We start from the raw sequence: 15,603 nt of genomic DNA, 5'->3' as shown, positions 1-15,603 counted from the left end.
TTTTTAAGTTGGCACTGCTCATTTGTCTCATTGTTTATGATTTTTCTGCTCATCTCTGACTGTGCACAATCCTATGAGTTCATGTATGAATATTTCTTCGACAGACAACCGACTGACTCACCTGTTGGCCTGTGTGGTGAAGACGCCGAGCACGGTGGGCCTCTGGTTGATCTGCATCACATTGGTCAGGGATTGCAGCACGTCAAAGTAAAAGAAGGAATCGCCTGGCACGGAGCAGTTGAGGCGGGCCTTCAGGAACGAGGTCCAATAGCGCTCGAGTACCCGAGGGGACCCGCCATTGTCGTTCTTACAGACACGGGCCACCCGGGAGAACACCACCTGCAGTGTGCGAGACAGCCATCGTAGGAGGAGAGAAAAGTAACCAGAATTGGTGATAAAGATGATAACACCAAGGCATGTATGAGCCTGCTATGGAGAAAAGAGGATAATGCCCACCGGTCTACCATTCAGGGGAGAGCCCTATATCAACCGATCAAACTTTATTCTGTAAAGTCCTTGTAATTATTGGATAAATTCCAGAGGAAATTAAAATAAAACCATCCATAAACCCCTTCAAGTCAGTTTCACGAAAATTGAAAAATGATAAGGTAATTGCTCTGATCATAGAAGCATATTAAGACATTAAACACAAAACAGATAAGGTAAAAAAAAAAAAAATTAAATAAAAAAAAAAACTTCTGAGCTTGGCTGAGAAAATCAGGTGTTATAAGGGCCAGTTTTGCATATAATTTTGAAGCAAGATGCTTGTGAAGGCTACTAAAATGCCACCTATTTGGGAACCCAATGGGTTTGCAGAATACAGATCAAAGTCCTTCAGGCTCTAGAGGACTCCACAAGGCCACCAGACACACCCTCACCTTGCCGAGGGTGGTGTACTCCACTGCGATCTCACTGAAGAAGAAATACACATAGTTCCCATATTCAATGGCATGGAGAAAATGAGGCTCTGGAACAAAAACAAGGAAAGGAACGATACATATTTATTACATATCGCACATGACATTACATGATATTCGGCAGTGTAGATCCTGTAGGACAGTCATATGAAGGAAGAGTCACCTCTGAGCGACTTGGAGTCGTATTTTACGGTGCGCAGGACTGGACTGCTCTCTCCAAGACTGCGATAGATCACTGCGTCACTCGCTAGGAAATCAGTCATGGTGGCTGAGTAGAAGGCACCACCTTGAAAAACAAACCAAAAAAAAAAAAAAAAATACTGAAGCTGTGGCTCTGCAAGTTAACTATGTTCAAAACAAACCCAAGCAGCCGGACCTCCCTTTAATGACATTTCAGTGGAATCCTTAGGCAAATACTGACCTTTCATGCATGCTGGAGATGAATGAGCGCCAGACACTTTACAGCTCACAGCAATACCAGCAGGACTCGGCTTTCAGATGGTAATCGAGCACATACTGTATCACCGACGCAGAATTCAGAGAGGGGGTGAGCTCGGGGAACTCACCTGCAAACAGACCCACGTTGGACTGCCGCGATTCGAAGGGGCAGCGGGCCTGGCCTACAACTTCTTCCCCGTGCTGCTCAAGAGTGGACATCTGAAAGGGGAAATTAAATTAAATCGGGCAGCGCGTTTTTTTGATCGTTCGAGCGTCTCATCGGTTTAGCTTGACAGTCTTAATGCGCAGTTGTTAACATTCCATCAAAACCGTTCAACTGCGATCTCATACCGTTTCATCATGCTTCATTCCATTTCCCAACAGATCTGCTGAATGCTAATCTTCATATTGTGTGTCAAAACCAAAAAAATATCAAGATGATGAAGAGGGCGTTTGCTAGATGGGGCACATCCTGGATGTCACTTTCAGGGTTTTATTTTGAATGCAGCAGCATAAACTGAATACATAATTTAAAAACCTAACCCAAGTCAATAACAAACAAACAAAAAAACACATGATAAACACTGTTCATACACAATCTGAAAGTAACCTTGCCCAAAGAGGCTACACTAGCCCGGAAGGCAGAAAGCACAGTGTAATCTATGAGGCCATTAAGATCCCTTGACAGAGAATGGGAAAAAGCATAGAGCGTATAAATTTTTTCATTTGTTGTACATCAAAATTTAACGGTCAGTGAGTCAGATTGGGTGAGTTATCGTGCCTTTCAGAAACCGGAGGACATCTCTTGCCTGCAGAACTTTCAGCAGCTCTGTGTGCGGCATCATTAGCGAGGCGCACAACTTCAACCTAAAAAAATGAGTGCAAGCCCAATGGGCAGGGCGCCGCGCAGGTGGGCACAGCGCAGTGCGCGGCTACCTCCTACAGGCAGAGCGCAGGAGGCAGCCAGGAACAGCTGCTTGTGCGAACGGTGACAGCCGCTAACCTATTTGTCAATGCAAAAAAAGAACAAAACGGCAAAATCTGCCAACTTGTATAAATACAATATAAATGCACTCCCTACTGACTGAAACAAAAAAAGAAAAAATCGTATGCTGCCGCTGACTCACACACAAAGTTTGGCTGTGGATTAGTGAATTAAACAACACCGAACTAACCGATTTCAACTTTTAGTCCAGGCACCACCTGCTGCACACAACATCTGTCTGAGATCCATCTGGCTCCAATAACCAGCCAGTAAGCTAAGAGGTGTCATTTTCTATGGAAAGTGCATCCCATGCAAAATAAAGCCAAACCCAGCCCACACCACCTCTCCAAAACCTCATGCCTTTTCAAATATCACTGCAGATAGTTTACAAGTTACAGCGTCCAAAGTTCATCCCATTTTTGTCTACAGAAGCATCAGATCAGCTTTTTCAAACTTGGTGAGAGAAGTATATGTGCTTGATTATGAGTTAAGCATTTCCACAGGTCTGAAGAATGTACACAGCGATATAGAAGTCTCGTCTTTACGGACTGCAGTGACTGCCTGAGAACTCCCTATGATTCTTATATTTTTACGAACAAATTATTTCTTCAGTGTTCCAAACACAGTACCGTGAATCAATTGTCACAGACTTTGACGTCAATTTTTAACTGCTAAACTCCTTAATTCTTATTTCATTTTTACAGTTTTATATTAGACCTGAAATGACCCTGCTATCATGCTGCTGTGACACTGTTGTCTCTGAGTGCAGATGGCTGCTTCATTTTCACTCTGGGTTTCATATCAGGCAGAAGATTGTGTCTTGATTGGTTCAGCTGTTAGTTTGTGACTCAGTATTGCGACCAGTCAGTTTCAACACCAGAATTCCCAGCATGATTCTACTGACAAGAAAACAACTATTTATTCAGATGGCAAACTTCCATCTACAATTGAATCAAGCATGCAATTTCTAAAACACATATTCCCTGAAATTTCTACACAAGCAGTTCACCCAAAGTCAGTTTCCTTAAATTCAACTATTTTGTTGACCTGAGATACAACTAAACCAACTAAACCTATTAGTAAAGTGCCATTGACACTTACACTGTATGAATAAATACGACTGAGTAAAGGCTTAAAAGTATCCATTACGCAAACCTGAAGGGCACTTCCTTCTGTTTTGAGCTCCTGTGAAACTGCAAACTCGACAATGAGAGAAAACGGAAGCAGGCAGCGTACCTTGTAGTTGCGGCAGGTGGGGTTGAAGGCGTTGGTGCCGCAGGCAAACAAAGTCTCGTCGTTACGAGGCACCAGCACTTTTATGTAGTTGTAGCACTCATCCTGCAAACACAAGCCTCTGCTTTAAGAAAATGACAGACGACAGACTTCTATGACAGTGCCTCCCCGCATTGCGGGGCTTTTACCTGGAGCATGGTTCGTGCACCTGAGTACATGTATACACGCATACACACACATAAACACACACACACATAAACACACACACACACATCCCTGTTATAATCCCTCCACTGAGCCCTTTGGTGCTACCTGAGCCCTGAGTCTCACTTCTCTGGCCTTGGAGTAACATTACTCCACAGCTACCTGTCTACTGATAACCAGGGGAGCAGATTTTGATCTGGGAGCTGAACAACTGCTGACAATACTTTCCCACAAAGCAGCTGCAAAACACAGAGGAGGAGGACAAGGGTAAAGGGGGTGACAATGCAGCAGAGAAAAGAAGGGAGTGCTAAAGAGAGATGGAGGGAGATAAAGTGAAAAAGACACTCACGCTGTTTTTGCCTCTCACGGTGCACTTCTCCACATCTTTCGTTTTCCACGTCAGCTTCTGCAACACACAGAAGAGACTGTAAACAAGAACAGAGGTGTACTTCCATTTTAGCTCAACAGTAACAAGGGTTACCTGCTGTGTTGAAGGAACACACGCAAGAGAACGCAGTGAACACACTGGCAAGTGTAATCACCTGGGCCGGTTAGTGGGTGCGAAGTTTGAGTGTGCTGAACTTTAGATTTCTGCATTAGAGCCTGCATTCACAAAGTGTAGCATGAGCGATTGCATAGGGCTGAGAAACACTTCATTTTTAAGGCAGTGCTCGGAGTTCTCTCTAATAGGGCTTGGGCTGTGGAGAGGGCCAGCTCTAACGAAGTCCCCTCTCCTGCCTATTATCTCCTGGAACATTAGCAGTTGCCGCACGTCTCCTGAACTTAGGATAGAGTCGACGGGGAGAAATCCATCAGCTACTTAACAAGCTTGTGTGGCTGGAATGTCCTGATGTATTGTGGGCCAGCATTAGGCAGTCAAGACTGCAAGGGTGATTTACTGACCCTTCTGCATGCCCCTCAGGATGAGACACCTCATCAGGGGAGCTAAGGATGCTGGGAAGTGAGGGGACCCCACCTTGGGCTGGAGAAATATTAACAGATCCTATCTGAAAATAATACTTTTCATGGGTCAGGCTTGTGCACAGCTGTGTGTGGTGTATCTGAGGTGCTCGTGTCAGAGATGGGGAAGCTTAGGAGGCCAGAGGATGTAAGATTGGTACCACTGCTTGCAATTTAGAAAGAGAACACCACACCATACTGTGTGGCATAGTCTCAGTGCTCTGTCTACTCACATCAGTTGTGCACACAGGCTATTCTCATTTGGCTGCCTTTACATTGTTAAAATTAATAATGCCGTCGAAAATAATAGTGTTAAACAACATCAGTCTAATTCAAAACAATAATGCATGTGTTATTGTTGTGCCATCCCATTTACAGAACCATTTTGGCAATCCTCTTTGAAAAATAAATTGCAGGTGAAACGTGTGTCTGGTAGGGTAGCCAAATGTTAACCCATGAACAAATATCTGAATCCCCTCCTGTATGTGGCTGGGGGCTCAATTCTTCACCATCACACTTTCTGTGATCTCTATCTGTTACCCTCTGTTCTGTCCTTCTCTTTGAATAAAGTAAAACAAAAACAAATCCATAAAAGCATGGGAAAAAGACGAATAGACAGCTTGTAACATTTAAATCACTTAAAGTGGAGCAACTGCACCACAAACCTGTGAAGGATGCAGCTTTGAAAATACAAATTAGATTTGAAAAAAAAAAAAGACCGTTTAGTGGTGGAAAAATGAATGAAACTGGAAGCTGGCGGCAGAGGTGAGCAGTTCACAGCAGTACCTGAGGGAGGTTTGCGCTCACCTGCTGCGGGATGATCTTCTCAGCAGAGGCGCTAAGATTGACAGCAAACACGTGATCCCTGCAACAAACAGAGGGCAGAAGGCTTTCAGTGACTCTTTATCCCCCTCTCATCCAACCGTCTGAGCGGTGTGCAAAGTCTGTGGACAAGAGCAAAGCCCTCCCAATCTGCCGTCCCGGATACTCCTTAGCAGAAACAAGATTGATTTGTTTTTCAGAGCTGTAATTAACCAGTGACAGACGTATTAAACGTATATAATTACTGACTTTTCCGCTGGACTGGTGCAACAAGTTTGAGGGCCTAGATGGATCAGCTGTGAGACGGATCAGGCCATAGCACAACAGGAGAAAGGTACCCTTGAACAAATCATACAACCTTACAGCCACATCAGTCTAAAAAGCAGCTGTGTTATTGGACACCATGTCCAATGTAAGCGCAGGAAGTGCTCTCAGAAAAAGGCATCAGCTAGGCAAATGAATGTGGTAACTGCAGGAGTGGTCTGCTGGATCGGAGGCAAGCGAGCGGGCGGGCGGGCGTGTGGCGCGGACCTGGCTGCGATGTACAGCATGTGGTTGATGCGCAGCATTCTCTGGAAGTCCAGGCCCAGCCGTTCGGTGTCATTGTCGGACAGGAGGCCCTGGAAGCTGGGGTACAGGTAGGAGTCTGTGGAAGGACAGACAATTGCAAACAATTACGTTTGCGCCGTTCAGTGAGCCCCGCAGGTCACCTGTGCATTGATTAATACCGCAGGGCAAAAAAAGCTGAGCTGTAAAGCAAAATATCACATCTTTTGCGCATAAAACCTTCAACCAACATAAAGGGTAAGGGCTAAGCAGTACTGTATGCTCATCAAATATTCTCTCTCCTTGGTATTCAATGCAGTTAATTTAGTGAGTCAGCTTGCCACCATGGATGACATAACCGTACTGCAAGTAGCTGTGGCCAAAGCAGGGGGCCGGGGCCAGGCTTTGTTTTTGAAGCTCACTTCCTGGCTTTGGTAAGAGGTGTTGCTCTCTAGCGCCAGCATGGCTGGCTCCAGTAAAGGTCTTTCAGCCACCCATTTCAATCCAAGCCAATGGTACCAATGCGGTCAAAACATAAAGTCAGTCATTTAAATCTTACATTCATTTATTATATTTATTTTGTAAATAATGTGTATTACTATGTATATAGCATATGAATTACACGTTAGGATACAAAAAAAGGGCATTTAAACATATATTCGCGAAAACATCATGATTGTTCAAGAGTGAATGATGTAATTAAATGAAGGCTGCATTTGAGCGTGGGTGTCTTACTGATTTCATTCTAGGGAAACAGCCAAGCACACCCCCTGGAAAGAATTCCAGTTCACGACGTGGCTATAAATGCAGTCCATTTCAGTGTCACGTTGGGCCACAATGGCACCAAGCAGTCAAAAACACATTTAGCACGACGCCACTAGGGACAGACCCTCAATCTTCTCACGTAAAGATGGACACTCTGAACACACACTCAATATGGGGCCCCTCTAATTAAACAATTGACATAATTGTTCTCTCACTGCAGTTCTAATTCCACAACACACTGAGGTTGAATGTGAGCCAAGCATTGATGGAGGGAAGCAAATTACAGTGTTCAAGAGTTTAACTATTCTAATTATAGTCCTATTCTTCTTCGCTGGAGCCCTTGAGGGTTTCACCTAATTTCAGCAGAATTGTTCCAAAGAATGGCTCACTGCCTTTACTGCACTTCCATAAAGCCTGTCCTGAAAAAAAATCAGCCAATTAAACTGCGTGTTTATGACAAACTATAGATGGAGGCGACCAGGGTGTACGCACAGTGCTTCTCTGAAAGATTATCAGGAATATACACTAAAATATTTTAACCAAGTGTTCTGTAGAAATCAGTAATTGGGGGCTGCTAGGTGGTTCATCTCACCTAAGACAGGGTTTAATGAGTGGGTCTCTCACAGTGGGCAGCAACAACCCCCTACCGAGCATAACTGGCTGTAGCGTCACCCAAGGAATCAGGCTGTGTAGTCATCAGTGGCTGCTCTGGTCAATCTGCAGTTTGACTATGCCAGCTGCACTTGAAGGCTACACTTCAGACATAATGACAGTGCAGCACTAGTGCACTGCAGACTGAATAGAAAATGGTGGCTGGAAGCGCATAGGACCTAATTGACTGAGGACTTTGAAAAAATAAAACTGGCTACAAATACAACTGAACGTAGAAACTGGGGATAAAAAACAAAATACGCAATTAAAAAATACTAATGGGTGAGCCTCAGGACATGTACTTTTTTGGACATACTAAACATACATATTCAAAGACCATTACACAAAGACCTACAAATTCCAAAAAGTTACATCCAACTGAATACTCTCTCTTGGATTTACTTTCGCACTGAACAAGATTATATTTAAGATTAGAAAAGTTAGTGACCCCTTAAACACTGATGTTTTGAGTCTCATTGCTGTTATTCCGTTGGTTGCAGTTCCCCAGGATTGCCGTGTACTAATGCGGCAGGGGGGTGGTGCTGTATCCCATGACTGGCAAGTGCCGCATCACCACAGGACACTGCAGTTCATTATGTAACCCGGACGGCTACAGCACATTATGTGCTGAAAGTTTATTCCAAGAGACAGAGAAAACAAAAGCAAGGCTCCCAGCTAATCGATCAGCTGGGACAGACACTGTGACCAACAGAAGTGCATTGTGTTAAAAAGTGCTCCTGGGTTGCCTTCAGGCTAGCACATGAGGAGCAAGAGCAACCTCTAAGACAGAAGATGTATTTGAACTTATAATCTACAAATTTTTTTCCCTTTCTCTCTAGGTTTCTAGCTTTCTTTAGATCATATATATTTGTTTCTTTGTGCTTTCTCTCACATAATTACAATTTGATGTTTTAAATGTTATCTTTCATCAGGTGTGCATTGCCCTAGGTCAGAACAGTGTCCACTCCCCGATCCACTATGACGGTGGTGTAATTTCTTCTAAGCAGTTTCTCTCAAAGGTTTTCAAATGTGGTAAGCAAACCAATGCAGTTCTTCCAATTAATGCAAATTGAAAGATAATTTTCTATCCAACATTATTGTATCACCATGCTTTACGGACCTCTCTTGATTCTGAGGTAATGTCACTTGTATAAATTGGTGACGAATGGTTCTCATTATACCTCCTATGGGATCTACTTTTTGTCTGGCTATTTCTACTAATGGCCCTATATTTTACTGAATAGATTATTCCATCCCAGTCCAGGTCATTTCTACAGCAAGCTCTTTAATCAATTAAGGGGACCTTAAATTAATCAAGGCGGCGCCCCCAATTGCACTCAATGATCCCATAGATCAGAAAGAATTGCGTAATGGCTTCTCCATATGCCACTAGCAAAATTTACAACAACAGTTTTTTGTAAGTGAGGCAAGCCATATTGGAATACAGTACAGCAATATTAGTGCAGAGCTGATGGGTTTTCTCAGTGCAAGCTAAATTCACACATACGAGGCTGATAAGCACATTGTCATTCTTTAGAACCTGTGACATCCAATCACGAGGAGCTTACACTGCCTGCCAACAATGCTGATTGGTTCCAGATCCTTGGGGAAGGGTGCAGCTGCGATGGACACTTGGAGCACACAGGAAGCCAAGGTGAGTGCCACCATCAGAAGGGGCCGCAGCCCCGGGGTAAGCCTCATCTCCAGAAATGGGGGACTGGACCTCAGCAGGTTACCATGCCGGGCAGCTGCAGGTGCCCTGTCAGTGAGAGATAGACAAAGACAACAGAATTATCATATGAGGAAATGGAGCAATTGCTATAAATTACAAGTTCTTACATTGGCAGGGAGAACGAAATATTTGGTTAAGGATGGGATGCAATATCTATCATTTTTCATGTTGTATGCCAATTAAGCTCCTTTATTACAATTTAAAATGTAATAAAACTAGGCTCATTCTTGATCAACGTCTATGAACACAAAAGTAGTCTATTCTCTGAAAATGGAGGTGTTACTAAAGGAGGAAGGAAAAAAATAGAAAGCCCAGCTCAGATATTGGCCATCTCAACTGAGCTCCCCACATCAACAATCGCACCTTTGAAAGGTGACTAATTTGCCAGCCGAAGCTCCTATATTTATAACAGCGTTGGACAGCACAGCACGTTCTCATCAGCATGTGCTGCTCAAGGGGAACGTGGTGAGCGCGCGACTGTGCATTAACCTACTCGCCGTGAGTCTTTCACAGGTGAGCTAACACAATAAACGCCGGTGTCCCTCAGGAATCCGCCTCTTTCTGTCTGCTGCGTCAAAAGGCCGACTGGGAGGTGCAAGGTCCCAGTTTTCCGGAAGAAAAAATATTCCAAAAAAAAAGAGACCAAACTCCATCACAGGGACAGACCAGAACTTCTGTTTTACTTTGATTGAAATATTAAATTCTTGGGTGCATTCCAAATTGTGACAAAATGCTCATTTCAACATTTGCTGCATCTTTCCAAGGTGAAGGGTGACAGCAAACGGATGGCAGGCGATTTGCTTTAGCGAAGACAGAAAGGGTCCCACTTGTGAACTGTGCGTTCAGCCTTTAGAAACATCAGCCCACAGTTATAAAGCAATCAGAAGCAGATTTCAGAGATAAGGATAGTCATCCATATTAATCGCATGCAGGCCCATTCTGATTCAGGGGAGAAAGCTGCTTTTTGTGATGAGGTCAGGCAATAATCACAAACCAATAAATTAGAAAGATTAGTGTCTGCCTCAGTTCACTTCAAGAATTACAGCCACCAGCATTGTAAGACTGTGTAATGCGCTGAGACAATGTGACTGATGGATGAGACAATGGCAATTTCCACACAGAGAACAGACAAAGTGGCAGTGACTTGCAGGAAATGGCAAATTTCCAACCACATCCGTGGTGACTTCTAATTACATCTCCACCTGGCCGCACCACAGACACCACCCGCTGAGCTAAGCGACTCATAATCCCTCATCTATCCAATACCGTTGGGACCAGAGGCAGAATGGAAAAGAAAGAGATTTAAACTGAAAATGTTGGCAGAAGTTGGCAGAAAAGATATTTCAAGTTATGCACACATGGATTTAACTATTGAACATGACATCATTTTTCAATTCTTCAATGCAAAAAACCTTAACAGTGCTCTGTAGCCTTATAGTGCATGGTAAAGCAAATGTTGCTGAACATTTTTAAAGAGAAGCCTTCAGCAACACAGTAAAACATAGCAGGACTTCGCAAAACAAAATTGTACCTGAAATTTAAATAATCCTGTCCTGTGCTTGGTCAAACCAAGTAAACACTGCTTGATACAATGGTTCATTTAGCACTCCGTGTTTTCGTTTCTGACTGGAATAGACTGCTAGTTGCCACATTTATAATGTCTATCACTTTGTGCTTCCCCAATGTAAAATCAGGAGATAAACCATCTTTTTCCACATCACACCATTTTCTAGAAATTGTTTCAAGCTTTTTCTCAACAGAAAGTGAAATTCTAACTCTATTCCAATTCTAATTCCATTCCAACTTAAAATGTCAGCACTGGGTCAATGAGGTCCCAAAAATACAGAAGGGGATAGGTGGGGTGGGGCCGATCTGTGAGGCAAACATGTGAGGAATTAGTGTATTTGCTATGCAGTTTCTTGGTTGAAACTCAGAGCAGAGTGTATCTCCTGCTAGTCCACATTTCAGTAAAGCACTCCTACCTGAAGCGGTTTAAATTTCTATGGCATTCTGTGAGGTCACGGCAGTAGCCTCCCACTTTTACATGATGCGACAGTGAAACAGTGCAGAAGAGGACTGTGGACTGTCACATCACCTGCTGGGTACGCTCAGCGCTCTTGAATTAAACGGGACCAACTGAAAATACAACACACCTGATGTCACGGTCTCAGTAAGTGTCACAGGCAGCAAATGAAGCCTTAAGGCAAAGACCATGAGGAAAGAATGCATTCACTCTTAACCAGTGTGTGTTGACAGGGGACATCAGATGACTGGAAAGCACTGAAAAGGAAAACAACTGATCTAAAGTGACACACGAGAAATGAGCAAGACTGTAAGAGCACTCCACTGACACACCAACAATAGCTTATGCAAGAGCTTATGCAAGTGCACCAGATGCACAGTATCTGCAACTGGGTGGCTTTCAAAAGTGAACATCCATGCAAACCAAGTCAGAAAGGGTTTGAAAGAAACTCTGTTCCTGAGAAGAAATCAGTAAAGAAGCTGAAAACAGTTGACAACTGTGGGGGGAGAGAAAATCCATGAAAGTCTCTGAAGTGCTCTGCATCTGATCCATTCCAGCGCACCGGAGGCCTGGTATTAAACGCCGGCCCTGTGACAGATGCATGGCTTGGCCTCTCCGGTGGCAGAGAGCACTGCTGCAGCTATAAATACGCGCGCCTGGATCACGGTGGCATCGCGACGGCAGAGCGCCTGGCAGCCGTCGCGGGCGCTGAAAGACGCTGGCTCGAGCCGTCGCTGGCACAAAGCTCCTCGAAGGCTGCGGAAGCGTCGCCCAGGCCGATTAAACAACTTCAATCACACGCTTTAGAGTTGGATTTCCCTTTGTGAGGCTAGTGTTAATGAACTCGCCACCGACACCTCCTCTGACCCCTTTCCATCGCCGCAGCTTAGGAACAGCCTCAGTGGCCGTTCTGAACGGAGGCTGTCCTCTTTCCAGTCCACAGTTCCAATCTGTACCTCTTCAGGGTGCCAAGTAGAGAAACCCGAAAAATGGGTGTGGGCTGTACACCCACAGACACTGGCTGGACCTTGTTTCTTCATGCTAGGACTTGCCACACTCTCAACCACCTACGCTATTCACAAACTCCAAAACAACATCACAGGCGCATGCGCACACACACACGCACTCCTCTATTAATCCCAGACTATGGAGGTTTGTTCTTTAATCAATTGCTGTTCAAAGGCTCTGGAAGTGAGAGACTGATGAGCTGACAGCTGTCGATTGGATATAAGCCACCGCTGATCCCCCTCTCTCTTTGTACTCATTTAGATTTTTAAGATTCCGTTCTCCTGGTTTTAATGAAGCGGACTTGTTAAGCCATCTGGGACACACAGTCAGTTTGGGGTCTCTTTGTGCAGCAGAGGGTTCTGGGCCGCCAAGGCTGCCCATCGATTAACTGACATTCATTTAGATTCACTGTCAATCCGGCTCCTGTTGTACGGCAAGACATCCCTCGCCCTGTTCATCCCTAGTGTGCAAATTGGACAGCCTCGCTAAAAGAATGCCAGGTCTTTATAGTGTCTGGAACAGGCCTTGTTATTGTCCTTTTAAAACTTAATTGTCATTAATTCATCAGTTCTCTTGAGCAGCACAAGCTTCACTGTACAATCCCAGTTGGCACAGTGTCAATATTCCATAAAAAAACATGCAATCAAAGCCATAATGGCACTTTTATATTCAATTTATTATGCTTTATGTTGTTTATGTCATTCATTTCAAACAATGGATCTGCCAACAACTTCAGACCTGGTAACAGAGCTACACCATTTTTACAGCGAGCAATAGCAATACCATACCATTTATAGAGAGAGAGAGAGGGAAAAAAAGCAGTGTAATCTCAATGCCACCGTGCATATAGATCAATACTGATACCTTCAATCTTTCAGATGGCTACAGACCGTCTGTGTACGTGGCCAAATAAATCAAAATGGACCCCCCTGCGCTGCTATACGCTGGCCTACGCGATTAGGCTGCGTTTCCCCACATTCTGCTGTCATTTCAAACATGATTAGGCACATTAGCCCCCGCTCTCTATGGACCATTACCCTCCCAGTGCCCCGTCAGGGACTATCATGTAGCCGGGGTGATGGGGAGGAACACGGCCTGGATGATTAGGCACAGTGCTCTCTGAGCTGAGATACAGTTGAATGGGAGAGGGTGAAGTGGAACGGCAGAACCCGTTTACCCCATGGCTAAACTCGAACCCCGGAAAGGTACTGTATGTTTGCTTGCACATTTCTTGTGGACTCTTATAAGTGGCCTGATTGACATGATGGCAAATGCCTTTTGACCATTTAAAGCCAGCACAATTTTGCATCATGGCCTGAATGGCAATCAAAAAAAATATGCAGACAAGTATGTGGACTTGTTTTAGAGTATAGGGTACAATGGGTGAGAGTATGAGACTAGTTTGCAGAATGTGTGTATTGTTGCTTCAACTAAATGCCTCTGAATAATGTTTATAATTTTTGTTGATAAAGCTCAGCAATAAGCAAACAGATTCTCCTCAGCATCTTTAATTATGCTCTCTGCCATCCACCGACAACAACAACATGCAGACATTCTGATCTAGTACACTCCTCGTGATTTATTTCAGTCAATGTTTTTTTTCCAGAAATAATATCTGATCAGGAGGGTTCTGTGGTCAATAACAATCCGGTGGCAAAACAGCGAAGGACAACATGTGATCCACGCCAACAGCTGGTGTAACAAATAGGCTACTTAAGTAGTTAGGAAAAACAAAACAAAACAAAACAAGATCTATACCTTGTGTACAACCCGGGGTTACAAAAGCGGCCATTGTTAGCCGGGGCCACGTCATCTCTGACCTGCTTGCGTTTGGTTCATCGTGCCTGCTGACATCTGAACGCGGTCCCGTGATGAGTCACGCGTGGCCGTAGATTAGCCCCAGAGAGCGCCGGGCAGCCCCGCGGTGAGCTCCCGCTAAGGCCTCCTCCAGGAGAACCTCTCCATTAAGCCTGGTAGAGCCCATCAGCCCACATCAATTCCCAACAGGCCGCCCCGAAAGAGGGGAGCTTCTCTAATTAGATTTCCAGTAGTTAAGCGCGGTGGCACCACGGAGGCAAGCTGGAAGTTCAATAAAGGAACAGTGGGCCATTATCAGCAAATGGCCCTGTGGGATACTCCATAATGTTTCGAGGACGATTGTCAGACTCTCATTAGCTTCAAAAGCTAATCAAAGCAGTACCTTACAAGAAGTGCTCAGAAGAATCAGCGAGCACACTCCTCAAAATTCACAATGTACAACAAGGATATGTCCCAAGGGCTACGGCTATTTATTTAAACATCCCAGGCTCCACCACAGCTTAATACTGAACATGAGAGAAGCTGCCGTTGCTTTTGTACGTTTAAAACAGTTGGTGTTATTTTATGCCTCCAGTAAATTCTCACAACAGCAATCTGGCACTCCTCTTCAAAGTGTATGTCATCTGGATGCCATCGGTATTTCATGTTAGGAATATCAGAGCTTTGGCCACTTTTAAACGATGGCAGTGTGAATGTTATATGATGCTGCAAGGCTGAAATGTCCTACCCGCACTGTACGTTAATTGATTTTGAATCAATACACGTGCAGTATTTTGCCTATGATGATATCTATCATGTTAGGATTTTAGCTTTTGTGTCTACATGTTTGCCTTCATTAATCTTGCAGGTTTGTGGAATGCACAGATAAACCCAAAATCCTTGGGATGCAAACAACTGCAGACCACGCATCAGAACCATAAAACTGACTAACTAATATGACTCCAGTTCAGAGTTTGATCTGTGGAAAATCTCTCAGCTGTCATTTTGCTCCCTTGGTGTGCAAAATCAACCATGAAAGTACTGTCTATTTCATTTTTGGTAAGGAGAATAATCAAGGTTCCAAAGAACTTACAGAACATACAGTACGTTTAGTGTGACACATTCAATGACACTGAAGCTCTCGCTTCTCTCACACACTGACACGGAAGGTATAAAATGGAAATGCTGTTGTCATCCAGGGCCATAGCCAATTTATCAATTTTCCAAAGTCGCTACACCCCATAGACTGTCCACACCAGGGCCTGATCAGTTCAGACAGACTGGGAGGCTAATTTTTGAAGTATGAGTTTGTTCTGTCCTCCTGTCCCAGTAATAATCCATCGACCATTCTTCTAGAAAATCTTGCATAGTGACGGTACTGGCTTTTAAATTCTGTGCTACCAATTCCTCCCTGTCAGTGCCTGGGCTTGGATTTAACACCAGAGTCTCTGTCTAAAGAGCAGTAAAAGAAAGTGAATGCAGGGAAAGCCCTGCAATTGTGGTTTTGCCACAGGCAAATCCC

General features: G+C 44.2%; 1 protein-coding gene across 7 annotated transcripts in view; it reads right to left on the bottom strand.

The window, feature by feature from the left end:
- sema6cb (semaphorin 6Cb) overlaps window positions 1-15,603 on the bottom strand; it is a 119,161-nt gene that overhangs the window by 26,172 nt on the left and 77,386 nt on the right. For all 7 annotated transcript variants that reach the window (XM_064352036.1, XM_064351992.1, XM_064352022.1 and 4 more), the window contains 9 exons: window positions 9,090-9,280; window positions 6,091-6,205; window positions 5,545-5,602; window positions 4,127-4,183; window positions 3,577-3,678; window positions 1,484-1,574; window positions 1,081-1,203; window positions 879-967; window positions 122-339 (listed from right to left, as the gene is read on the bottom strand). In XM_064352036.1, coding sequence (XP_064208106.1) covers window positions 122-339; window positions 879-967; window positions 1,081-1,203; window positions 1,484-1,574; window positions 3,577-3,678; window positions 4,127-4,183; window positions 5,545-5,602; window positions 6,091-6,205; window positions 9,090-9,222 — 986 coding nt within the window. In that variant the 5' untranslated portion in view covers window positions 9,223-9,280. The remainder of the gene's footprint in view (window positions 1-121; window positions 340-878; window positions 968-1,080; window positions 1,204-1,483; window positions 1,575-3,576; window positions 3,679-4,126; window positions 4,184-5,544; window positions 5,603-6,090; window positions 6,206-9,089; window positions 9,281-15,603) is intronic.

Source organism: Anguilla rostrata, chromosome 1 (genome assembly GCF_018555375.3).
Source record: "Anguilla rostrata isolate EN2019 chromosome 1, ASM1855537v3, whole genome shotgun sequence".
Lineage (NCBI taxonomy): Eukaryota > Metazoa > Chordata > Actinopteri > Anguilliformes > Anguillidae > Anguilla > Anguilla rostrata.
This window is presented reverse-complemented; position numbering and strand designations above follow the sequence as displayed.